Genomic DNA, 18,709 nt, shown 5'->3' with positions numbered 1-18,709 from the left:
ACAAAATGTCATTAAGCAATTACTAGAACTAATATAGAAGTTTTTTTAGTTTCTGCCAGTTTTTACTGGTCATAACCAGTTTCTGCCGGCAGAAAGACAACCCTGTATAAGAATCTATTGGAGCATTCGACAGAAATTTCAAATATTGTAAAATAGAAAAAATCTCAAAATATTTGATATTTTGAGTAACAGAAAGTGTTTCCTAATATTATAATAAATGCCTTATTCATAATAGCCATTTATTTTTACTAAAGCTAGTGACTGATGTGGAATACTTAGGAAATTAAAGGCAGTGAACTTTTTAATCAACAAAACAAGTTTGAATATTTTTTCTTTTGAAATTAACCAGAAAATTTAATAAATATGGAGGGGGGGGGGAAGCTCATTTTTTTGAGCACAATGGAGGGGGGAAAAAACCTACAATTAAAAAATTTCTTTTAATTTTGCTCAGAATAATAAATAAAGGAGAGATTAAGGGATTAATGTGCTGTATTATTACATAAAAGTAAAAAAAAAAAAAAATACATAAAAAAAACATGAAAATATAATTTATACTTAGTTGATTTAATTTTAAAGGTTTATATGAATTAAAAAATCAAACAAATAAACAAGCAGAATAAGCAATCAAGGTTTAATTTTCAGAAATAAAATTTTCTGACTCTTTCAGGTTTTACAGGAAAATTCCCAGGGCTCGAAAAAACTCAGAAATTTTACCCGTCCCCGAGGACGGCTTGTCCAACAATGCACCCGTCCTCCGTTGAAACTAACCCGTCGCTTTGAAATAAATAAAAATATAATTTTCTCCTATTTATTACAAACATTTATATAAATTGCACAATGAATTAGTCGTCACTAGGATTACATTATACAGTAATAAAAAAAATACTAGGTTATACTAATACTAATAGTAACCTAGTATTTCTTTTATGAAATAATGTAAATGACAAGGGTCAAGTTATCTGGAATGTCAAGTTATCCGAGGGTACTGCGTTTTTTAAATGAATCAAATATGACGTTTGCCAGTTCCACAATCAAGCCAATGATTTACAGAGGTTTCTGAACAGAAATCTGAAAGGGGTTTTCCATTTAGGTAGATGTTCATAACTGCTTTTAAAGCTTCTTGTTTAAGACCAGTACGTATTGTGTTTTTTTGGAAGTTTATTGCTGTAAAGCCCCTTTCAACCGCTGCAATACTCCCAGACAGAGAAAACATCAATATATGCGCAGTATGTTGCTGTGTTGTGGGTCATTTTGCTGCCTTGTAACTTACAAGACTCTTTGTAAGATAACAAAAATTGAAAATGTATCACGAACATTAACGGGAAAATGGCCGTCCGCGCGGACGTCGGATTCGAGAAATTCGTTGTCCGCGGAGAATTTCTGACCGTCAAGGACGGGCTGTTTTTCGAGCCCTGAAAATTCCTACAAAATTTAAGAACATATTTTTGCTATACATTACAATATTTAATAAGAAATATAAAGCTTTTATTAAAAAGTAACAACGCTTACTTTTTAATAGAAAATATGTCAATCATTGAGCTTTAATAGAAATACATTACAGGGTATAATTTTAAGATGTAGATTTCATGTTAATCAAATTAAAAATAAAAACAATATTTCAGATAAAAACTGCAAAAATTTAAAAACAATGTAAATAATTTGTCAACATGGATATTATAGCCAACATATATTTTCCTTTGATTAAGAACAAAAATGAATTTACACGGAGAGCTTAATTTTAAAAATAAATTATTACCAGCCTCGAATAGTATCATTTGACTGAAAATCTGAATATAATCAAGAAATTTTTTTAGCAAGAAATTGTTAAATAAATATCATTTTGTATAAATTAAAATTTTATTAAATCTAAGAAAAGTTAAGCATCTTGCAGTAGGTTTTTACAAGAAATATTGGATATTAGACTCATTTACTATGACTTTTATTGGCTACTTGTTAAAAAAATTTTTTAAAAAATCATCAAATCGAATTCAAGGTTTTTTTAAACCCACAAAAACCCTGATAAATTTAAAGAACAAAGAAAAATTCAAAACTCACAGCATCACCGCCAGAGGCAAATGATATTTTTGGCATCTCATGATAGGCTATCACCTGCAAATAAAAGAGTTTGAAAAATAAATATTCCAAGATAATATACAAAGAGATAATATGCATAAAATACAAGAGGAAAGAGAGATAATATACATAAAATACAAGAGGAAAGAGAGATAATATGCATAAAATACAATATTTTAGTACTAAAATCAAATAACTTAAAGAATGGTGTTACAGAAATAACTAAATGTTGACACAAAATGAGCACTCACATCTCCAGTTTCCATAGATACAAGATTCAAATAAGAACTAGTTATAGTTAGACTAACATTAGCACCAGCATGATCCATATTTGGTTTTTCAGCAAGCATTTTTACTATTCTTTTATCGATCTGAAATGAAAAATAAAATAATAAAAATTTTAAATAATGTAATTGTTATTGAATGAAACGTCAAACACAATGGTTTAAAATCATTATTTACTTTTCTTTTTTTATCAGGAGTTTTTAAGCCAGCTATTTCACACAATTTTGTAATGCATTCTCTGAAAAAGTAAGATTTCTTTTATTAGACATTTTTTCAACAATTAACAAATAACTTGAAAAATTAAATGTTTTGAAAAAAATTAGCTAAAATGACAACACTCTTTAACAGATTATTTAGTATAATCAAAAATTTTATCTCATTTTCTATTCTTCAAACTATGCTATTTTTTATTAGTAGATACATTTTCTTTGACACTTTTTTAAGTTTTTAGAGACATTTCTAATTTATATATTTGTAATTTAAGATGTATTAATTTTATTTTTCACAGTTTATTTTTTGGTTTAGGCTTCATAGTTTTTTAGGTTAATAATTATGATTAACCAATTATTGCATTATTTTCTTAAGCATATACATTTTTCTTTAATTAGAACCCAAGATTTGACTACAAGTTACATTTCATCTTGACAAACTACATAGCCTATTAACATTAGTATATATTTTCTTCCTGGACAAGAAATTATTTTGATAAAGGAGTTTTTATTCATTTGATTGTACTCATATTTAACAAATTCAGGAGTATAGCTGAAATATCCCACAGATTGCGCTTTGAGTGGTCACCATTGTTTGAAAGACGAAAATAAGAAACACAATTCCCTGTATTTTCTCAGTTTGTAAAGAAAAACTCAAAATTCCCTGTTATCTTAGGTGATTTTTAAATTCAATGCATTTTCCAGGTTTTCCCTGTTGAGTGGCAACCCCAGAGTTAAAAATAACTATCCAGTATTAATGTCTACATTTCATGAAATATTAATTAGAATTAATTTTTTTTATGCGACAGAAAGCCTCCCATCAAATCTCATGTTACCTGTGATGCCAAAATTGGCATTACATATTTCCTACCTTTTAAAATATCGTTAATTACTTAAACTTATTTTATTAATTAAATTATACTTAAATTAAATCAAAGAGTTAATCTTTTAAAGCGAACATAAAATATTTTATTATTTTCTTATCGATCATAGTGACGACTAACTTTTTATTTCAATTCTAATGTAGACTCATTAATTCACTGCCGCTCCTAATTGAAAACAAAAGTCTATTTATAACTCTTTATTATTAATTTCTTTACTCAAATATGTTTCAGTTACAGGGTTATTTTAATTCCCACAGTTTTGTTGGTGACTCATGATTGGCAAAGTATTTTCAAACCCAATATTGATTATGCGGAGTTGGCTTTGTTTTGGTTATGTTATATTTTGATAATTCGCCAATTTTGGATCTCCTATCCATGTTTCTCCTGTGTTCGTTGGGAACAAATACATTTACTTTCAATTTCAAAATTTGTGGCTACTGCAGTCTTTTTTTAGTTATGATTTGTATTTTATATATGGCTATTTTTAAAGTTACAAATTCTTGCTTAATAAATCAAATTTTTACTTAAACGATTTTTATTAATTCCTGGAGACGATCATTTTGTTACGGTCATAAAATAAGAGGTGTTGGTAACGGCCAAGAAAATCCATGATGAGTTTTATACTACCACTATATGCTAATATGGCGATTATTGTCATCAAACTACCTTATACAGTACCCTTCCAAAATATTAGGGACACTTAAAATTTCTAAAAAATTGTCATTTCTCAAAGTGTCATAACTTTTTCAAAAATGATTCAATTTTCATAAAAATTTCAGGATATCATGTTCAGGTCTTCTACTTTCACCTAAAAATTACTAATTTAATTTATCTCAATTTTTTTCAAAAATTCGCACATTTGAAGAAAGCAATTTTTAAAAAAAAAATTCTGACAAGTAGCTACTTTGTAACAAAATTTCTTGCATAAAAATTATTATTTACACATAAAAGTACAAGTCATTAACTTTAAAACGCGCTAAAGTAAATGACTTTATGATTTTTTTGACCGAGGTATGAGATTTTGAAAATTTTTTGTCATTTATAGTGAAAATGAAATTATTGTGAATTCGAAAATTAATTTAGTATTTATTCTTCAGCTTAAAGAGATCAACCTATTAACTATTTTCTATTGAAAATCTGTTAGCTATCAATTATTTATTTGTTACGTAAGGTTCGCATAAGTTTATATTTATCACAGTTGCGAAAAGTTTAAATTTTGCATAAAAATAGGTGGCAAAATAAAGTTAAATTTCCTAAAAATTCCTTGAGTCGTTTTTTAAAATTGTTATTGCAAATTTATAAATAATATTCTTGTTTGTAATAATGTTTTAAATAAAAAACTTAATTAATCCGAATAAGAAAGTTGCAAAAAAATAATTATAAATACTAAATAATTTTCGAATTCACAATAATTTCGTTTTCACTATAAATTACAAAAAATTTTCAAAATCTTATATCTCGGTCAAAAAAAAACGTAAAGTCATTTACTTTAGCCCGTTTTAAAGTTAATGACTTGTACTTTAATGTGTATATAAAAAATTTTATGCAAAAATTTTTTTTACAAAGTAGCAACTTGTCAGATTTGACATTTTTTAAAAATAAAAAATTGCTTTGTTCAAATGTGCAATTTTTTGCAAAAAAATAAGATAAATTAAATAAGTAATTTTTAGATGAAAGTAGAAGACCTGATTATGATATCCTGAAATTTTTATGAAAATTGATTCATTTTTGAAAAAGTTATGACACTTTGAAAAATGAAAATTTTTTAGAAATTCTAAGTGTCCCTAATAATTTGGAAGGGTACAGTAGCTAAATAAAATAATGAATTAATATTCAAGATATGGTATCTAGTTCACACTTTCATATAGATTTTTTCCAATGCCATGGTGATTGTGACTTGAAGAAAGCTTGAAATTGAAGAAAAATTTTAAAGCACAATAGTTAGTTTTAAAAAAAATGCTCTGACAAAAATTAAAAGGACTATACAAATTTATTGACAAATCTTATTTTCACGATAAATTTTGCTATTTTTTAATATAACTATTAATTATATAAAATTTGTAAAACTAACTTAAAACTATGCAAAGTTGTTTTTATTTTCATAAACTTATGTCTATTAGATAAACACAGAAAAAAAAATTACGAGAATTTTTCAGTTAATGTATGTTAATAATTGATAAGAACTAAATAACCTTCATTGTTTATAAGGTAACAGTGACACTTAAACTGTGAATATACTGTGATTCATACTATTGATAACAAAATTAAACAAAAAAAAAATAATAAAATTCAAAACATCATATTTAACTCATTAATGCAAACCATTTAATAATGAAAATGTGATACTTTGTAAGACTATTGTTATAAATATTTTAAACATAAAAAAATAAAATTTGAAATAAACAGTTGTATATTATATACATATTAATGCTTACAAATTAAGGCGATTTTCTAACATACTTTGACAAATTTTTGTTAAATATAAAAAAATATCAAGAAATTAAAAATTTCAAGCAAATATATTACGTTTTATCACAATATAGTAAATCATACATATAATAAAAAGCCATAATAGTCACAATAAAAGTTATAATTAAAGCCCGAATTTTGATAGCCTAAAAAATCTCATTAAATGCAGTTTAAAAATGTCCTTAAAACTACCCTAATATTTAATTGCAGTAATTAACAAAGAAAATGTTTTCCTATTTAAAATTGCTTTCATTTGTGTCAAATGTAAAAAAAAATCAATACATGTTCTTCATACATTTAAGTTTAGAATAAACGTCACATGCTAAAAAAGGAAGAGGTATTATCTCATTAGCATAAAATAAAAGAATTTATCAAACACTTAAAAAGTACAATTAAATGCAAAAAAAATGTTCCAAAATTTAAATTAAAAAAAAAAAAAATACCCAAAAAGTGAATAAATGTCCAAAAATGCAAAAGTCATAAAAATTTGGACCTTAGTCATAATAGTAGTCATTAAGATTTTAGATAAACAAATAAATACTTTGCTATGAGAGATCTTGTATCAAAATCTAAGCTCTTCATAGAAGTATTGACTTCCAGGCATCCTATATACTAAAATTGAAAAATAAATATAAATAGATAAATAAAACACAAAAATAACAAAAACAAATAGATAAAGAATGCATAAATCAGAGGGGTATTCTCAAAAACACACACTAATTGCCTACATTGTTTTTTTTTTTTTAATTATCTTATTAATTCCTTATGAACTGCAATTATTTTAATAATTTGGAACAGCACCATTAGCTTTGCTTTTGAAACTCACTCACGCATACCCAAAATTGTTTGGACAGGAAGACAAAAAAGCCTAAATTAAAGTTCACTGCTGGCCACAGGGAGAGTAAATGTGACAAATCACAAAATTGATAAAATAGCAAAAACTTTTTATCAGTCGCCACCAGGTCTCCGTTTTTTTAGGTCGAAAATGCATGCATGCACTCAATGTGCATTTTATTTATTTTTTTATAAATATGAAATTATTATGAGTATTTTATTACTGTAAAATCTCCCGTTACGAACACTCCTGCAAAGCGAACACCTTTCATTAAGGACATATTTTTAATTAACTGTGAATCTTTATTATGAATAAATTATTATGTACTTTCTCTAAAAACAGACACTCCCATAACCAGACACGGACAGTAATTTATGCCTTGAAATGTTATACTCTATCACTACAAACCGGACAACAATTTTTCTAAATTAAAAAAAAATATATTTCTGCTTTAAACTCCAAGAAAACAAATATGCAACTTTCCACCATCTTTTAAAGCATGTAATTTTTTTACCTTAAATCCACAACTAAAAATATTACGCTATTTCACTACAAAATTATCAATACGTCTCCTTTTTACATGCCTTTGTCTATGCAAAGAAAGGAGAGAACATTTTACTACTCATGTGAAACATTACAGACAGTGGCATGTTTTGATCTGATCAATACTGGTTATGAGACCCCACAAGCTGATAGGATGCCTTAAATGCTCTCAATTTATCTTCCCCACTGAAAATTCCTTTCTATATATATTCAATTTGGAGTCAATTTGATAGGGAGGTGTAAACCTAATAATCAAACCATCTGATAAAGTGACATAGGACTAAAGCACCTATTTGGTGTCATATGAATATCTATGTAAATAAGAAAAACATACTCATTTTTCTGTAACTACATCTAGAATTATGTATACATTACATATATATCACTATAGAAATGTAAGTTTTGATACATTTTTTTTCCGTATTGAGAAAAGTATTTTTTTGAAGTTTAAATAAATATCATTGCAAATAGTTATTGCAGATTATTTAACTCTTTCTATATCATTGCAATTGTTCTAAAAAACAATTTACGGGGTTAAACTTCGCTATTACTGTACCCTTCCCGTAAAGGGACACTTTTGTTACTCCCAAGACTGTCTGTTTAGCCAAGGTTTCAGTGTATAGTCTAAAAAGTACTTTATTTCATGCTTGTTTCTTAATATTTTTTTTATTCATTTTAAAAATATACCTTGTAATGTTTACTGTATTTTGAAAAATGCTTTACGTTGTTAATATTGACAGTTTTTTTTAAATCATTTAACATATTCAATTTTTAAAATATGAGGTCACGTTTTAAAAAGTGACCACTGTTAAAAGAGCTACAGCTAGCCAGTGGCTAGTAACAAAATTTCCCAATTTTCCCTTATAGTGAGCCATGAAATGTTTTTAAAAAACATATAGAGGTTCGCCCAGGGGTGACTACAAGCTATATTCTTCGAGTAAGTCCTTTTCAGTGATATTATTTTAGTTTTTCGCAGGTCGCAGCCTTGAAGTTGCCAAGACTTGGCAATTATTCTGCCATAGATCAGGATACACAAATCTTCCAGGGACAAACACAAAGTTTTAGTAGAGTAACTTGGCATGGCCTATAACACTGTTTCCATTGCAGTTATATAAACAAATATTGAAGTGACTAATTAAACAATTAAAAAATAATTTATAAAATAAAATATTGGATATGTAGTCATAGTCATACATACTCTGACACCATAAGCAATTCCGCTGTCAGCTATTTTTTGATCTGGATGCAACCATCCACGGATTGGTTTGTTTATAAAATTTCCACCTTGATTCCAATCTTCCATTTTGTATTAAGTTTAAATACAACTTCAGTGAAACAATAAGGAAAAACACGAAAAAAAATCAAGCCATTTCATCTAAGAGAAATTAATAATGAATTGTCTTTATAAAGTTAAATTAGAACATCAAGTAAGAATGTTTATTGAAAAAGAAAAACAAGTTGTAAATAACAACTATAAAATAGAAAAATTTAAAAGAGAAAATTTGTTAGAATGTCTCTGGTTACATCAATATATTTTTAAAAATAAATATTAATTGATGATTTCATTTGACGAACACAATGAACTACATTCTTTATTTATCACTTAAAAAATACAGTGATACTGGACATGTAAACTTCATAAGTAAACTTTCATTTCTTTACAAATTTAAATATATAAATTATATATACACATATAATTATTAAAATTTTTAAATGATTACTAACCTTTTAAATTCTATCAACACTACCTTATCGATCGATTGGCAGTGCATAGCAAGAGGACATGTGTGTTGCCATAGGAAACAGGATGCCCCTTCAAGGCAAGTTTTTGCGCATGCGCAGTTTACTATTGATAAACGCTTCCTCCCTGTCCGTGGTACACGATTACACTCATTTCAAGAATGCGACTAATAAAAACTTATCAAGAAATAATAAAAGATTACTAAAAGGGTATTGTAATTATATTTTATTCAATGTAAGATTTTCTGCCTTTTCACTAGAAATTTGTATTGTAATTCCTTAATAGTTGAATGACCATTTCTTAAAATTAATTGATGAACATTGAATAAATAAAAAGCATTGCAAGAATCTACGCTTAATTTCTTACCTATAATCTTTATTTGATGTTAAAACGTGTAATGACTGGTGATTAAGAAGTTAAATTGGAACAATTGCGAGCAGAAATCTGAATAAATTGAGTATAGTTTTTAAATGCAAATATATTTATACAATTCTTAGTATTTAACTATTATCATTCAATAAAATACAGAGAAAAGGCAGCAATAAATATGAATGATATAAAATATATTTACTACTCATAATTCTAAGATAGCTTTCCTCCTTCGTTCACTAATTTTTCATTGACTCAATAAAGTATTCACGTGAATACTTAATTAAAAATACATCAGTAATATTTCATGAAAACAATAAAATGCGACCCAAGCATACATGCGACGAAATTTTTGAGTGACAAATAAAGCATGCTACCCAATTAGTGTATGCTATAATGTAGATTTGAGGCACTATTTATTGAGTGTAGGTTAATTTTTTTCACCCTTTTTTTATTGACTCAATGAAATATTCACAGGATTGCTTAATGAAGAATTCATAAGAAATATTTCATGAAACAATATATTAAAGCAATAATACGTCATACTCTAAATCTTATGTTATCAAAAGTCAAATTATTGTTTTAATTTTTTTTTATTTTCATAGAAAAAAACAAATAATCTTTAGAGTTTCATGTTTTTTATTTCTGAAAATTCTTTTGGAATGATATATTTAAAATCTAGCCTTTTTTCGTTAATTAATTTTACTTGATGAAATATTTATTAAAATATCATTCAAAAATGATATAAGTTGATTTTTTTTTAAATTTTTATTTTAAATTTCATAAATGAAATACTTTTATTTAAAATATTAATTTCTTGTAAAAGTATCATAATTCATTAACCAATTCACATAACTTATTAGCATATATATATGGGATATGTATATTAATTACTTTTTTATGTATATTAATTATTTTCAACACAATGTTCCCTACTTTTTACTACTAAAAATATTCCAAAAACAGAAAATTCAAATATATTAAAAAAAAACTAATACCACTAAATTTTACCTTATTAATCTAAAATTATAGTTTCTTTACGAAATGTTAATTTAAGTACTTAAAAATGTTTCAATTTTCATAATACATTTGTTTTCTACTCCAATTTCTTAAACTTCTTCCATATTGAATTTTTATTCTCTTTCATTTAATTAATAACAAAAAAGTGTTACAAAACAGAAATTACAGAGTATTTGTTAGTGTGTATTATATTTGTGTATTCTGTTAATAGATGACAGCACCAGTCATTTAAAATTAGGAATAATAGTTGCTTTCTACTGAGTGGAGACGGATATTGTCAACAGATGACAATGAGATGTGATAACGTATAGTGTCAACAGATGACAATGAGATACACAAAAATTTAACCATCAGTAAATTGGTGGACCATGCTGATTGGTAATCAGGTGGACCATCAGTAAATTAAATTAAATATCTAGGGGGGGGGAGTTAGACGGACGCTCTTACTTCGTGTTTTTTTTTTTTTTTTTTTTTCTCTTCGTCATTTCTGAAGACTGAGCAAAGATGAGAAAGATTTCTCATACATTTGTATAAACTTTGTCCTTAGTTATTTGTTATTCTCTTAACTAGTAAAAGAACTTGATTGCATGTTTTAGATATTAAATTCACAAATAATACGAAAGATCATTAACTGGAAAATAAATCCGAAATATTATATAATTATTCTTCATGTTTCTTTAACATTTATTATTAACACGTATGATAGTTAGCTCACCTACAACAATTTTTTGTTCCACATCAGTATGTTCCAAATATTCACTGTGGAGAATATTTGGGTTACATCGTTAGTCCACCTACAAAAAATCTTTGCCCATTTTATTTACGAAAATAATTTAGATTAAAAACATTTCATATTGTGTCTACTATTTTTATTTATCTACATACTTTTTTATTCATTTTTAAATACTTTCTAACTGAAATTCGACAAGTCATGGGAAAAAAAACTTCTTAAAATTGTCGGTAGTGAGTTTATTACGATAATTTCAATTTTGCTTTTACTATTATAATAATAGAAACTGAAAATAAAATTACATTCAGGAACTTGCCTGAAACTATTGCGCTCTTTGTAAATTTTACAGCAAAATGTATTTCAGTTCAGAATAAAATTTATATTTTAACGCCTGAATGCTTTTTGATAAAAATCACTTGTATACACAATATAAAAAATTTATTTTGATCTTGTTTGAAATATCGATTGTTCAGAGATGCTTGCTTAATCACTCATTGAGAGACAAATCATTAACCCTTTGGGGCAGAAGAAACTTCTTCTCTTTTGTGTGTCCCTTTTATTTATACATTTTTTTATCTGATAGTCCAATTACCAGTAAAAACATAGTTTTGTATTTTTTAAATATAAAAAAACAGTCTTATATAGTTAAAAAAAATTCTGTTAGATTATCGGAATTAAATTTGCTCCAAAAAATAGAGAAAATTTGATCAATAATTGATTTTGTAAATTAAAGAAATTTCAATGATGAATGACTGTTTCTCTTAGAATTTAATGACAGAATTTAAATATTGATTTTCAAAAATAGCGAGAAAATGTTTTATATGCTGGGAATCGTCTCAGCTTTTTACAGAACAAAAAATATTTAAAACAAAAAGTAACATATCTTTTGCATATAAAGAGAAAAATTTTTTTAAAAAAGTATATAAAAAAAGGAAAAAAATTACTTTTATAAGAAGGAAAGAAATACATCCCACTCAATATCCCCTTCCCTTGATTAACAAATAATCGGAATCATATCAGAATAGCGAGGAAAACTTTCATGATGCAAGGAATTGTTACCGCATCAGGTCTATAAAAAATATTAATTAAAATAAAAAAATAACTTCTTCCAGAAAAAATAAATAAATAAACACCTTTTAAAAAAGAAAGCTCCCCTTTATCTTAATTATTGAATCTGAATCATAACTGTTAAAATCGCGAGGAAAACATTCTTAATGAAAGGATAATGCCTCGTAAGAAATTTCCCTTGTGAGGAGAGGAGTATTCGACCATGTCAACCTTCATCTATGAAAAGGTACCCCGACATAGAGTCGAGTTAACATGTCTTATATACTAGTGAAATGTAGTTGTAATTTTGTAGTGGTAGATACGCTACACCCTATATACATTTTCCTTGTTGAGGTAGTTTTTTCAACGGGACAATTTTTACCGGTACCTTTTTAGCCGGACCGTTTTTCCCACGTACCCTTTTTACTGGTACCTTTTTTCCGAACTTTTTTTCACCGCCAACCAAACTTTTGTCCGTAACCCAGAAGACAAGGAAACTTCTGGATCAAACATTAAGACTGCGGGGAAAGACCATTAGGCATTGTCAATGGTCTCTCCCCAAACTAGCCTTCCTGGAGGACTTTTTAATGGAACATTGGGGTGTCCAGTCCAAGCACTTGTTTTACTAAGAATTTTTCCTGTTGTCAAGTAATCCCCTCCATCACTTAAAAAAAAAAAGTAAGATAAAGAAATACTTCCTACTCAAAAGTCTTTATCTCAGTTAGTGAAATTGAATAATCATAATTAATAATATTGATGTAGCAATAAAGGAAACGAAGGAAATAAAAATATGACCACCGAAGCCGACGTCTTCAGCGGGTACCGGCCCCGGTAGCCATAAAACAAAACCTTTTCTATTGAGGGGGAGGCAAATGCCTAAAGTAACACCCTCAGTACCCCGAAGGTTTTGTATAAAAGTTCAGGAAAAAACATGACATACAAAGAACCAATTTAGAAAAGAAACTCAAACAAATTCATCAGAAAATAAAAACTTAAAACTCACTTTAACCAGGTCAAACATCGATTTCATAAGCACACTGAATGATTATTTTAATAATAGTAATTGTTTCACTGATTATGAAATTTTGCATTATCAATTTCATGATTTTGATAATGTTACTCTTTTTATTTTAGATTTTATGGAAATTTAGAAAATAGACTTGATTTAGAAAACATTTACATTAGTAGTCTTAAAACTCTTTTTCCATATGGATTAAATAGTAAATTTAATGGGGATGGTAATGTTAAAACTGAAGAATGTTGTATATATGATAAATTTAAAATTTTTGATTTTCCTGGTCCACTGCAGAAAGTGCTTGTTTGTTAGAAACATTGAGCGGTAAATCTTCGATTTCCTCATCCTCTTCTTCTGATAGTTCACAAGAAGCTTTCGTTTGAGAGATGATGATGATATCATTGTCATTCCACTGACTGCATCACTGTTACTGCATCATCTACGTTTACTAAGTCATGAAATTCCATGTCATCAAGCTTCATGAGTCCGGTCAATCTGTTCCAATCATTTTCGGTGTAGTTTTCAGCAGAATTAACGATATTGATTGTTTGACTTTTTTGTGATCTTTAATGAATTCAGACTTCTTGAAGCCATTCATTATCGTAGAGGATGACACATCATTCCATGCCTTGTCAGCCATTCTTAAAATTTCTTATTTTTTCGGAATATTTTTTTTAATTTTAGAAAAAAAATGTACACTATTTATGGAAAAAAATTCAAGTTATCATGGGATTAGAAAAAAAAAATTCGTGAAATCAAGTTCTTTTTAACATTGAGTGTATAGAAATTTTTTTTTCCTTCGAGATATCGAAAAATTCGTGAAATCGAGGTTCGAGTTAGCGAGGTTCGACTGTATAATAACAATATCAAAAATATTAAATTCCAATTTTGAAAACAATTATTACAGGTTAATCTTAATCTTTTGTCTCGACGTGGCCTGCGTGATGAATACAGCCTTGTTTCAAAATATTAAATGAATAATAAAATAAGCAGACGAGATCTCGGGAAAAAAATTAAAAATTCTTTCAAGCTCGATAAATTTATTCTTAAGTACTGAAGTAAACGCGTGTGCTAGAAACAAATATACGAGCTAACATAAGTTATTGAAAATTAAAGAAATACTATATTTAACTATCAGTAGTAGTTTTAAACACAAATATGCGTAATCCTATTTATCCAAGCGGCATCCCTCGAACCCCTTAGAGTTTGGAGTTAATATCAGTTACTTTGCACGGCAAATACCCACGGCGGAACAAAGGCCAAATAACATCGAAATTAAAGCTTTCTTAACCCGCTCTGCACCACATCGTGGTTCGAGAGTGAAACGTCTTCTGACGGCAAATAACGCAGACGGAGGGAGCTGTAGACCGAAGACTGCAATAACAACTGGTGCACTGAGTTTTTGATTTTAAGAATTTGTCTAGATATTATTCGGCACAGGTCTATGATTTTAGAAGCAAACTTTGATTTTAATACGTCCGATAGCGAGCTCCGAGGATTCCTTTGAGGAATACCAACAGGAATGGGTCCCTCTCTGGAGCGTTTCTGAGAGAAAAATTTGGCAGATTTATTAATAAGAACCAAGGCAGACTAGCCCCCACTGGGTCTGGTTGAAGTATCACAACTATGGATGATATTTTTCGAGTACAGTGACATCATAACAAGGCAAAATGAAATACAAGCCTACACAAAGGACTACAGCAAGAAGCCGAACAAGCCTTAAAAGCTATGATAAAAAGCAATAACAAAAAGAACAATATATACGCAGAAAAAAAGGAAGTGAGTGTCACAGGTAAAATTGGTCAAGGAGAACATAGAACCGAGTGAACTCAATATCGGTATTAAGAGAATCAAAAAGATAAGAGATGGCGGAGTACAAATAAAAATGGCGAAACGAAGTGGCACATTAAAAATTATGGATGAATTTAAGCACACCGACTTGAATATTTGCCAAGAAGTGAAGAGATGGAAGCCTAGACAGATTGTTTATGGAACCGTAGAGACATACGGAAAAGATGAACTTAGATCCAAATTGAAAGAGGCAAACAACGAACTCAAAGAAGCTGAAATTGAAGTTTTATTCTCTATAAAAGGAAAAAGGGGTACTCACTGGGTCTTGAAACTTGACCCTAGCTCACACACTAAGATAACAAGAGGACGGGTCAGCATTGGCTGGGACTCCTATAAGGCAAACGAGTACTTGAGACCTCTGCAATGTTATCGATGCAACAGGCTCTGCCATTGCCATATGGCAAAATTTTGCCAGCACGAAGAATCTTCCGTAAAACTGTGAATCGAGCTGACACATGAAAGATGAATGTCAGAACACGAGCAGCTGCATCAACTGCAAAGAGATTTAAGATTCCGCTTAGGACTCAAAACAAATCACTGCCCTCACCAACAAAGCTGTCCATTGATCCAGTGGGCCAAAGAACAAATACAACAAAGAAACAGATGTCGATCCTAGAGTGCGCACATCGTTCCGGAATTGTAAGCCTTAGTGCATCCTACTTTTGCTGTAATATTTTTCATTACAATTGTTTTGTGAGCTATTGCTAATTTTATGGCATATCTTTGTAATTTTTTTAATAAAGTTTTGTTGGTTTTAATTATGCAAGAGGTTTTTCGGATCACTTGGTGGATCTCGGTGTGGTGGCTGCATCGCTGCTGTCGGCCCAGTGCTGGTACCGCAGTTTGACATCACCACCTTTCGACTGCTGCATCACCCACAGGAACACTTCATCCTCCATTGCCATCCGACAAGAATTGTGTTGCTCGGGGCCTTGTGTCTTAGGGTTCACTTACTGCTTGGGCTGTCGTGCCGTGCGGGTTCTGTCATGACGATGAGACCTCAAACATTGGCGTATGGGCCATGGGCCTAGAGATCTGGTTTAGGATAGCTCACAATCCTTCTCCCGAAAATAGTGAAATAGTATCGTAGCCTACCACGTGAAGAAGGCGGAGCCAAGTGTCAGCTCCTGGTGAACGAACTATACCTCATGATAGAATCAAGTTAACATGCCTTATATACTACGGAATTGGCATTTAATATTTATAGTGGTAGTTACACCACATCACTTCGAGAATATTGAAGAAAGAGATGACTTGAGGTTGAAAACAAATTGTAGAATTTGTATTAAAAAAAATTAAACGTGGAAAAAAATGCAAATAATTATTAAATACAATACATTTGAGATAATGAATGTATTAGGCGAACCGTATAATTATCATAAACAGAGCAATATTGTCCTCATTTTCACTGTTTATTTCAATTTTCAAACTCAGTTGTTTATTTGAACAATTGTGCAAAAATCTTAAACCATTTTAATCACAAATCATATTTATAATGAAACTACATAATTATTTATGCCAGGATTTTAATAGTGAAATTGCTTCTTCAGGTCCTCCTCAATACTTCTTATTTTTAAATGGTTATTAATTTAATTACTTTAACTCTGATCTGAAAGATTTAAGATAACCTCACACGTATTTTGTAATTTCATCAACTTCTACTCAGTAAAGAGCCTGTTTTTTAGTTTTTTGTGAAAGGTTAAGGAAGGGAAGCTTCAAAAAAAAAAAAAAAAAAATTAAGAAAGATTGTGGTGGTGTCATCTATAGAAGTGTTATTGAAATATAAATTTTTAAAGTGTTATGTTTCTCCTTCGTGTAAATTTGTAAAAATAATTCGAATTATTTTCACCAAAAATCCTTCCTTTCGTTGATGATTTTAATCAAGATATAATTTTATTTTGCATTAAAGTTAATAATATAGGCCTAAAATATTTTTAAATTAACTATTTTGTAATAAGCTCATATCTCCCTCAATTATGACGGAAAATTAACCTACACTCAATAAATAGTGCCCCAAATCTTACATTACAGCTTAAACTAATTGGGTCACATGCTTTATATTGGTCACACTAATTTCGTCACATGTATTCTTGGGTCATATTTTATTGTTTCCATGAAATATTGCTAATGTATTTTTAATTAAGTAATCACGTGAACACTTTATCGAATCAATGAAAAATTGAATAATCATTAAGGATTGTATAAATATATTTGTATTTAAAAACTATACTCAATTTATTCGATTTCTACTCGCAATAGTTCTAATTTGACGTCTTAATCACCAGTCATTAGACATTTTAACATGAAATAAAGGAACAACGTTAATCAATTAATTTAAAGAAATGACTATTTAACTATTAAGAAAATACAAATTTCTAATGAAAAGGCAGAAAATCAATACTTTAAGTAAAATATAATTACAATACAAGTGAGAGTGCCACGAAGGACAAGGAGGAGGCGTTATTCAGTTATCTTTAGTAAACTGCGCATGCCTCCTAAGAGCATCCTGTTCCGTAAGGCGACAGACACAGCCTACTGCTCAACGAGACCCTTGACACCCAGGCTCCAGCCATTGTTTGTTTACAATCAATGCCCATGCCCCATTTATGAGAACAAGTCGCGTTAAAAATAAAGTTGTGAAAAGAGAAGCAGTAAATTAGTAAGTAAATTATATCGTATTTAGATTTAACAAAAGTGTGCCAATATACCTGATTTTAGCACATAGTAAAATTGCTATATAAAAAAATTCGTAAGGTACATTTGATTCCAAGAAAAACTCTTCTCACAGCAGTTGTTTTTAATTCAACAAAAGTAACCATATTACTAATTTAATGTTAAAAAGTATGAAAATATATATCTATAAAAAGTACCGGAGATAACAAAAAAAACTTTGCTTTGCTGATTTTTATTGGCGATCGAAATGGGCTGCAGGTGGCGTAGAGCAGAACTCTTTTCCTATGGCAACACTTCACATGCTTTCCCCATTAGCGTGTGGAAAGTCATAGAGGAAGGAAGTACGTTAGTTTCTCTTTTGATTTTTATATAGATTAAAATCTTTCAACTTGAAAAACTATATGGAACTGATGACTACATTAAACATAGTTCTAAGGAAAAGTATCATGGAAATTTTAAAAGATATTTTTATTAAATAAAAAGGAAAAATATTAAGAAAGGGTAAAATATCGTAGTACATTCCTATACAACTGGAAAGAGGAGGAGAGGGAAGGGAGAAGGGCTAAAGGCATGAAACCGGTCTCTCCCCAGATGGCGTATTCGAGTGTTGCGATCGCGAATTGCTACTAAGCGATAATAAGAGGTTTTAAATTTACCATTGCAAAATACTGAAAGATCCTGGCATAAACAAGATAGTTGTTCAAGGAGTCCAGGTAAGGAAAATTGTAAAATAGGTGTAAGCTCTAGAGAACAAGAATGTTCTGTAAAAGTTCTGCACCAAAAAGGATGCACATGAATGTCAATGTCTCTAGTAATGAAGATTCAGAATTTCCTAGTGAACCTAGAAACGATAAATTGCACAATGCTTATCAAACTAGTCATTGCATTCCTCATCATCCTTTGCTCACTTAGAAAGTCTATGTATGAATATAAATACCCCTTATTATCATTCACGTTTGAAAATT

The 18,709-nt window shown here is 29.1% G+C and overlaps 2 protein-coding genes across 5 annotated transcripts in view; one reads left to right on the top strand and one right to left on the bottom strand.

The window, feature by feature from the left end:
• LOC107436767 (SHC-transforming protein 1) overlaps nt 1–18,709 on the bottom strand; it is a 47,265-nt gene that overhangs the window by 14,399 nt on the left and 14,157 nt on the right. Inside the window, exons 1-6 of one of the 3 annotated variants that reach the window (XM_016048575.4) lie at nt 9,024–9,164; nt 8,497–8,673; nt 6,462–6,532; nt 2,536–2,596; nt 2,325–2,444; nt 2,056–2,109 (exon numbers count right to left, since the gene is read on the bottom strand). In XM_016048575.4, the coding sequence (XP_015904061.3) occupies nt 2,056–2,109; nt 2,325–2,444; nt 2,536–2,596; nt 6,462–6,532; nt 8,497–8,601 (411 nt within the window). In that variant the 5' untranslated portion in view covers nt 8,602–8,673; nt 9,024–9,164. Of the gene's footprint in view, nt 1–2,055; nt 2,110–2,324; nt 2,445–2,535; nt 2,597–6,461; nt 6,533–8,496; nt 8,674–9,023; nt 9,165–18,709 lie in introns of those variants that run through there. The other 2 variants (XM_071183139.2, XM_016048576.5) reach the window with 2 other exon arrangements.
• LOC107436768 (lipid transport auxiliary protein 1) overlaps nt 17,612–18,709 on the top strand; it is a 45,929-nt gene continuing 44,831 nt past the window's right edge. Inside the window, exon 1 of one of the 2 annotated variants that reach the window (XM_087168283.1) lies at nt 17,612–17,730. The gene's annotated coding sequence lies outside the window, so the exon portion shown is untranslated. Of the gene's footprint in view, nt 17,731–18,381; nt 18,458–18,709 lie in introns of those variants that run through there. The other variant, XM_087168284.1, reaches the window with a different exon arrangement.

Source organism: Parasteatoda tepidariorum, chromosome 7 (genome assembly GCF_982258835.1).
Source record: "Parasteatoda tepidariorum strain Cologne lab strain chromosome 7, Ptep-v5.0, whole genome shotgun sequence".
NCBI classification, from domain to species: Eukaryota; Metazoa; Arthropoda; class Arachnida; order Araneae; family Theridiidae; genus Parasteatoda; species Parasteatoda tepidariorum.
Note: the sequence above shows the minus strand (reverse complement) of the source record. Positions and strands in the feature narration are given on the sequence as shown.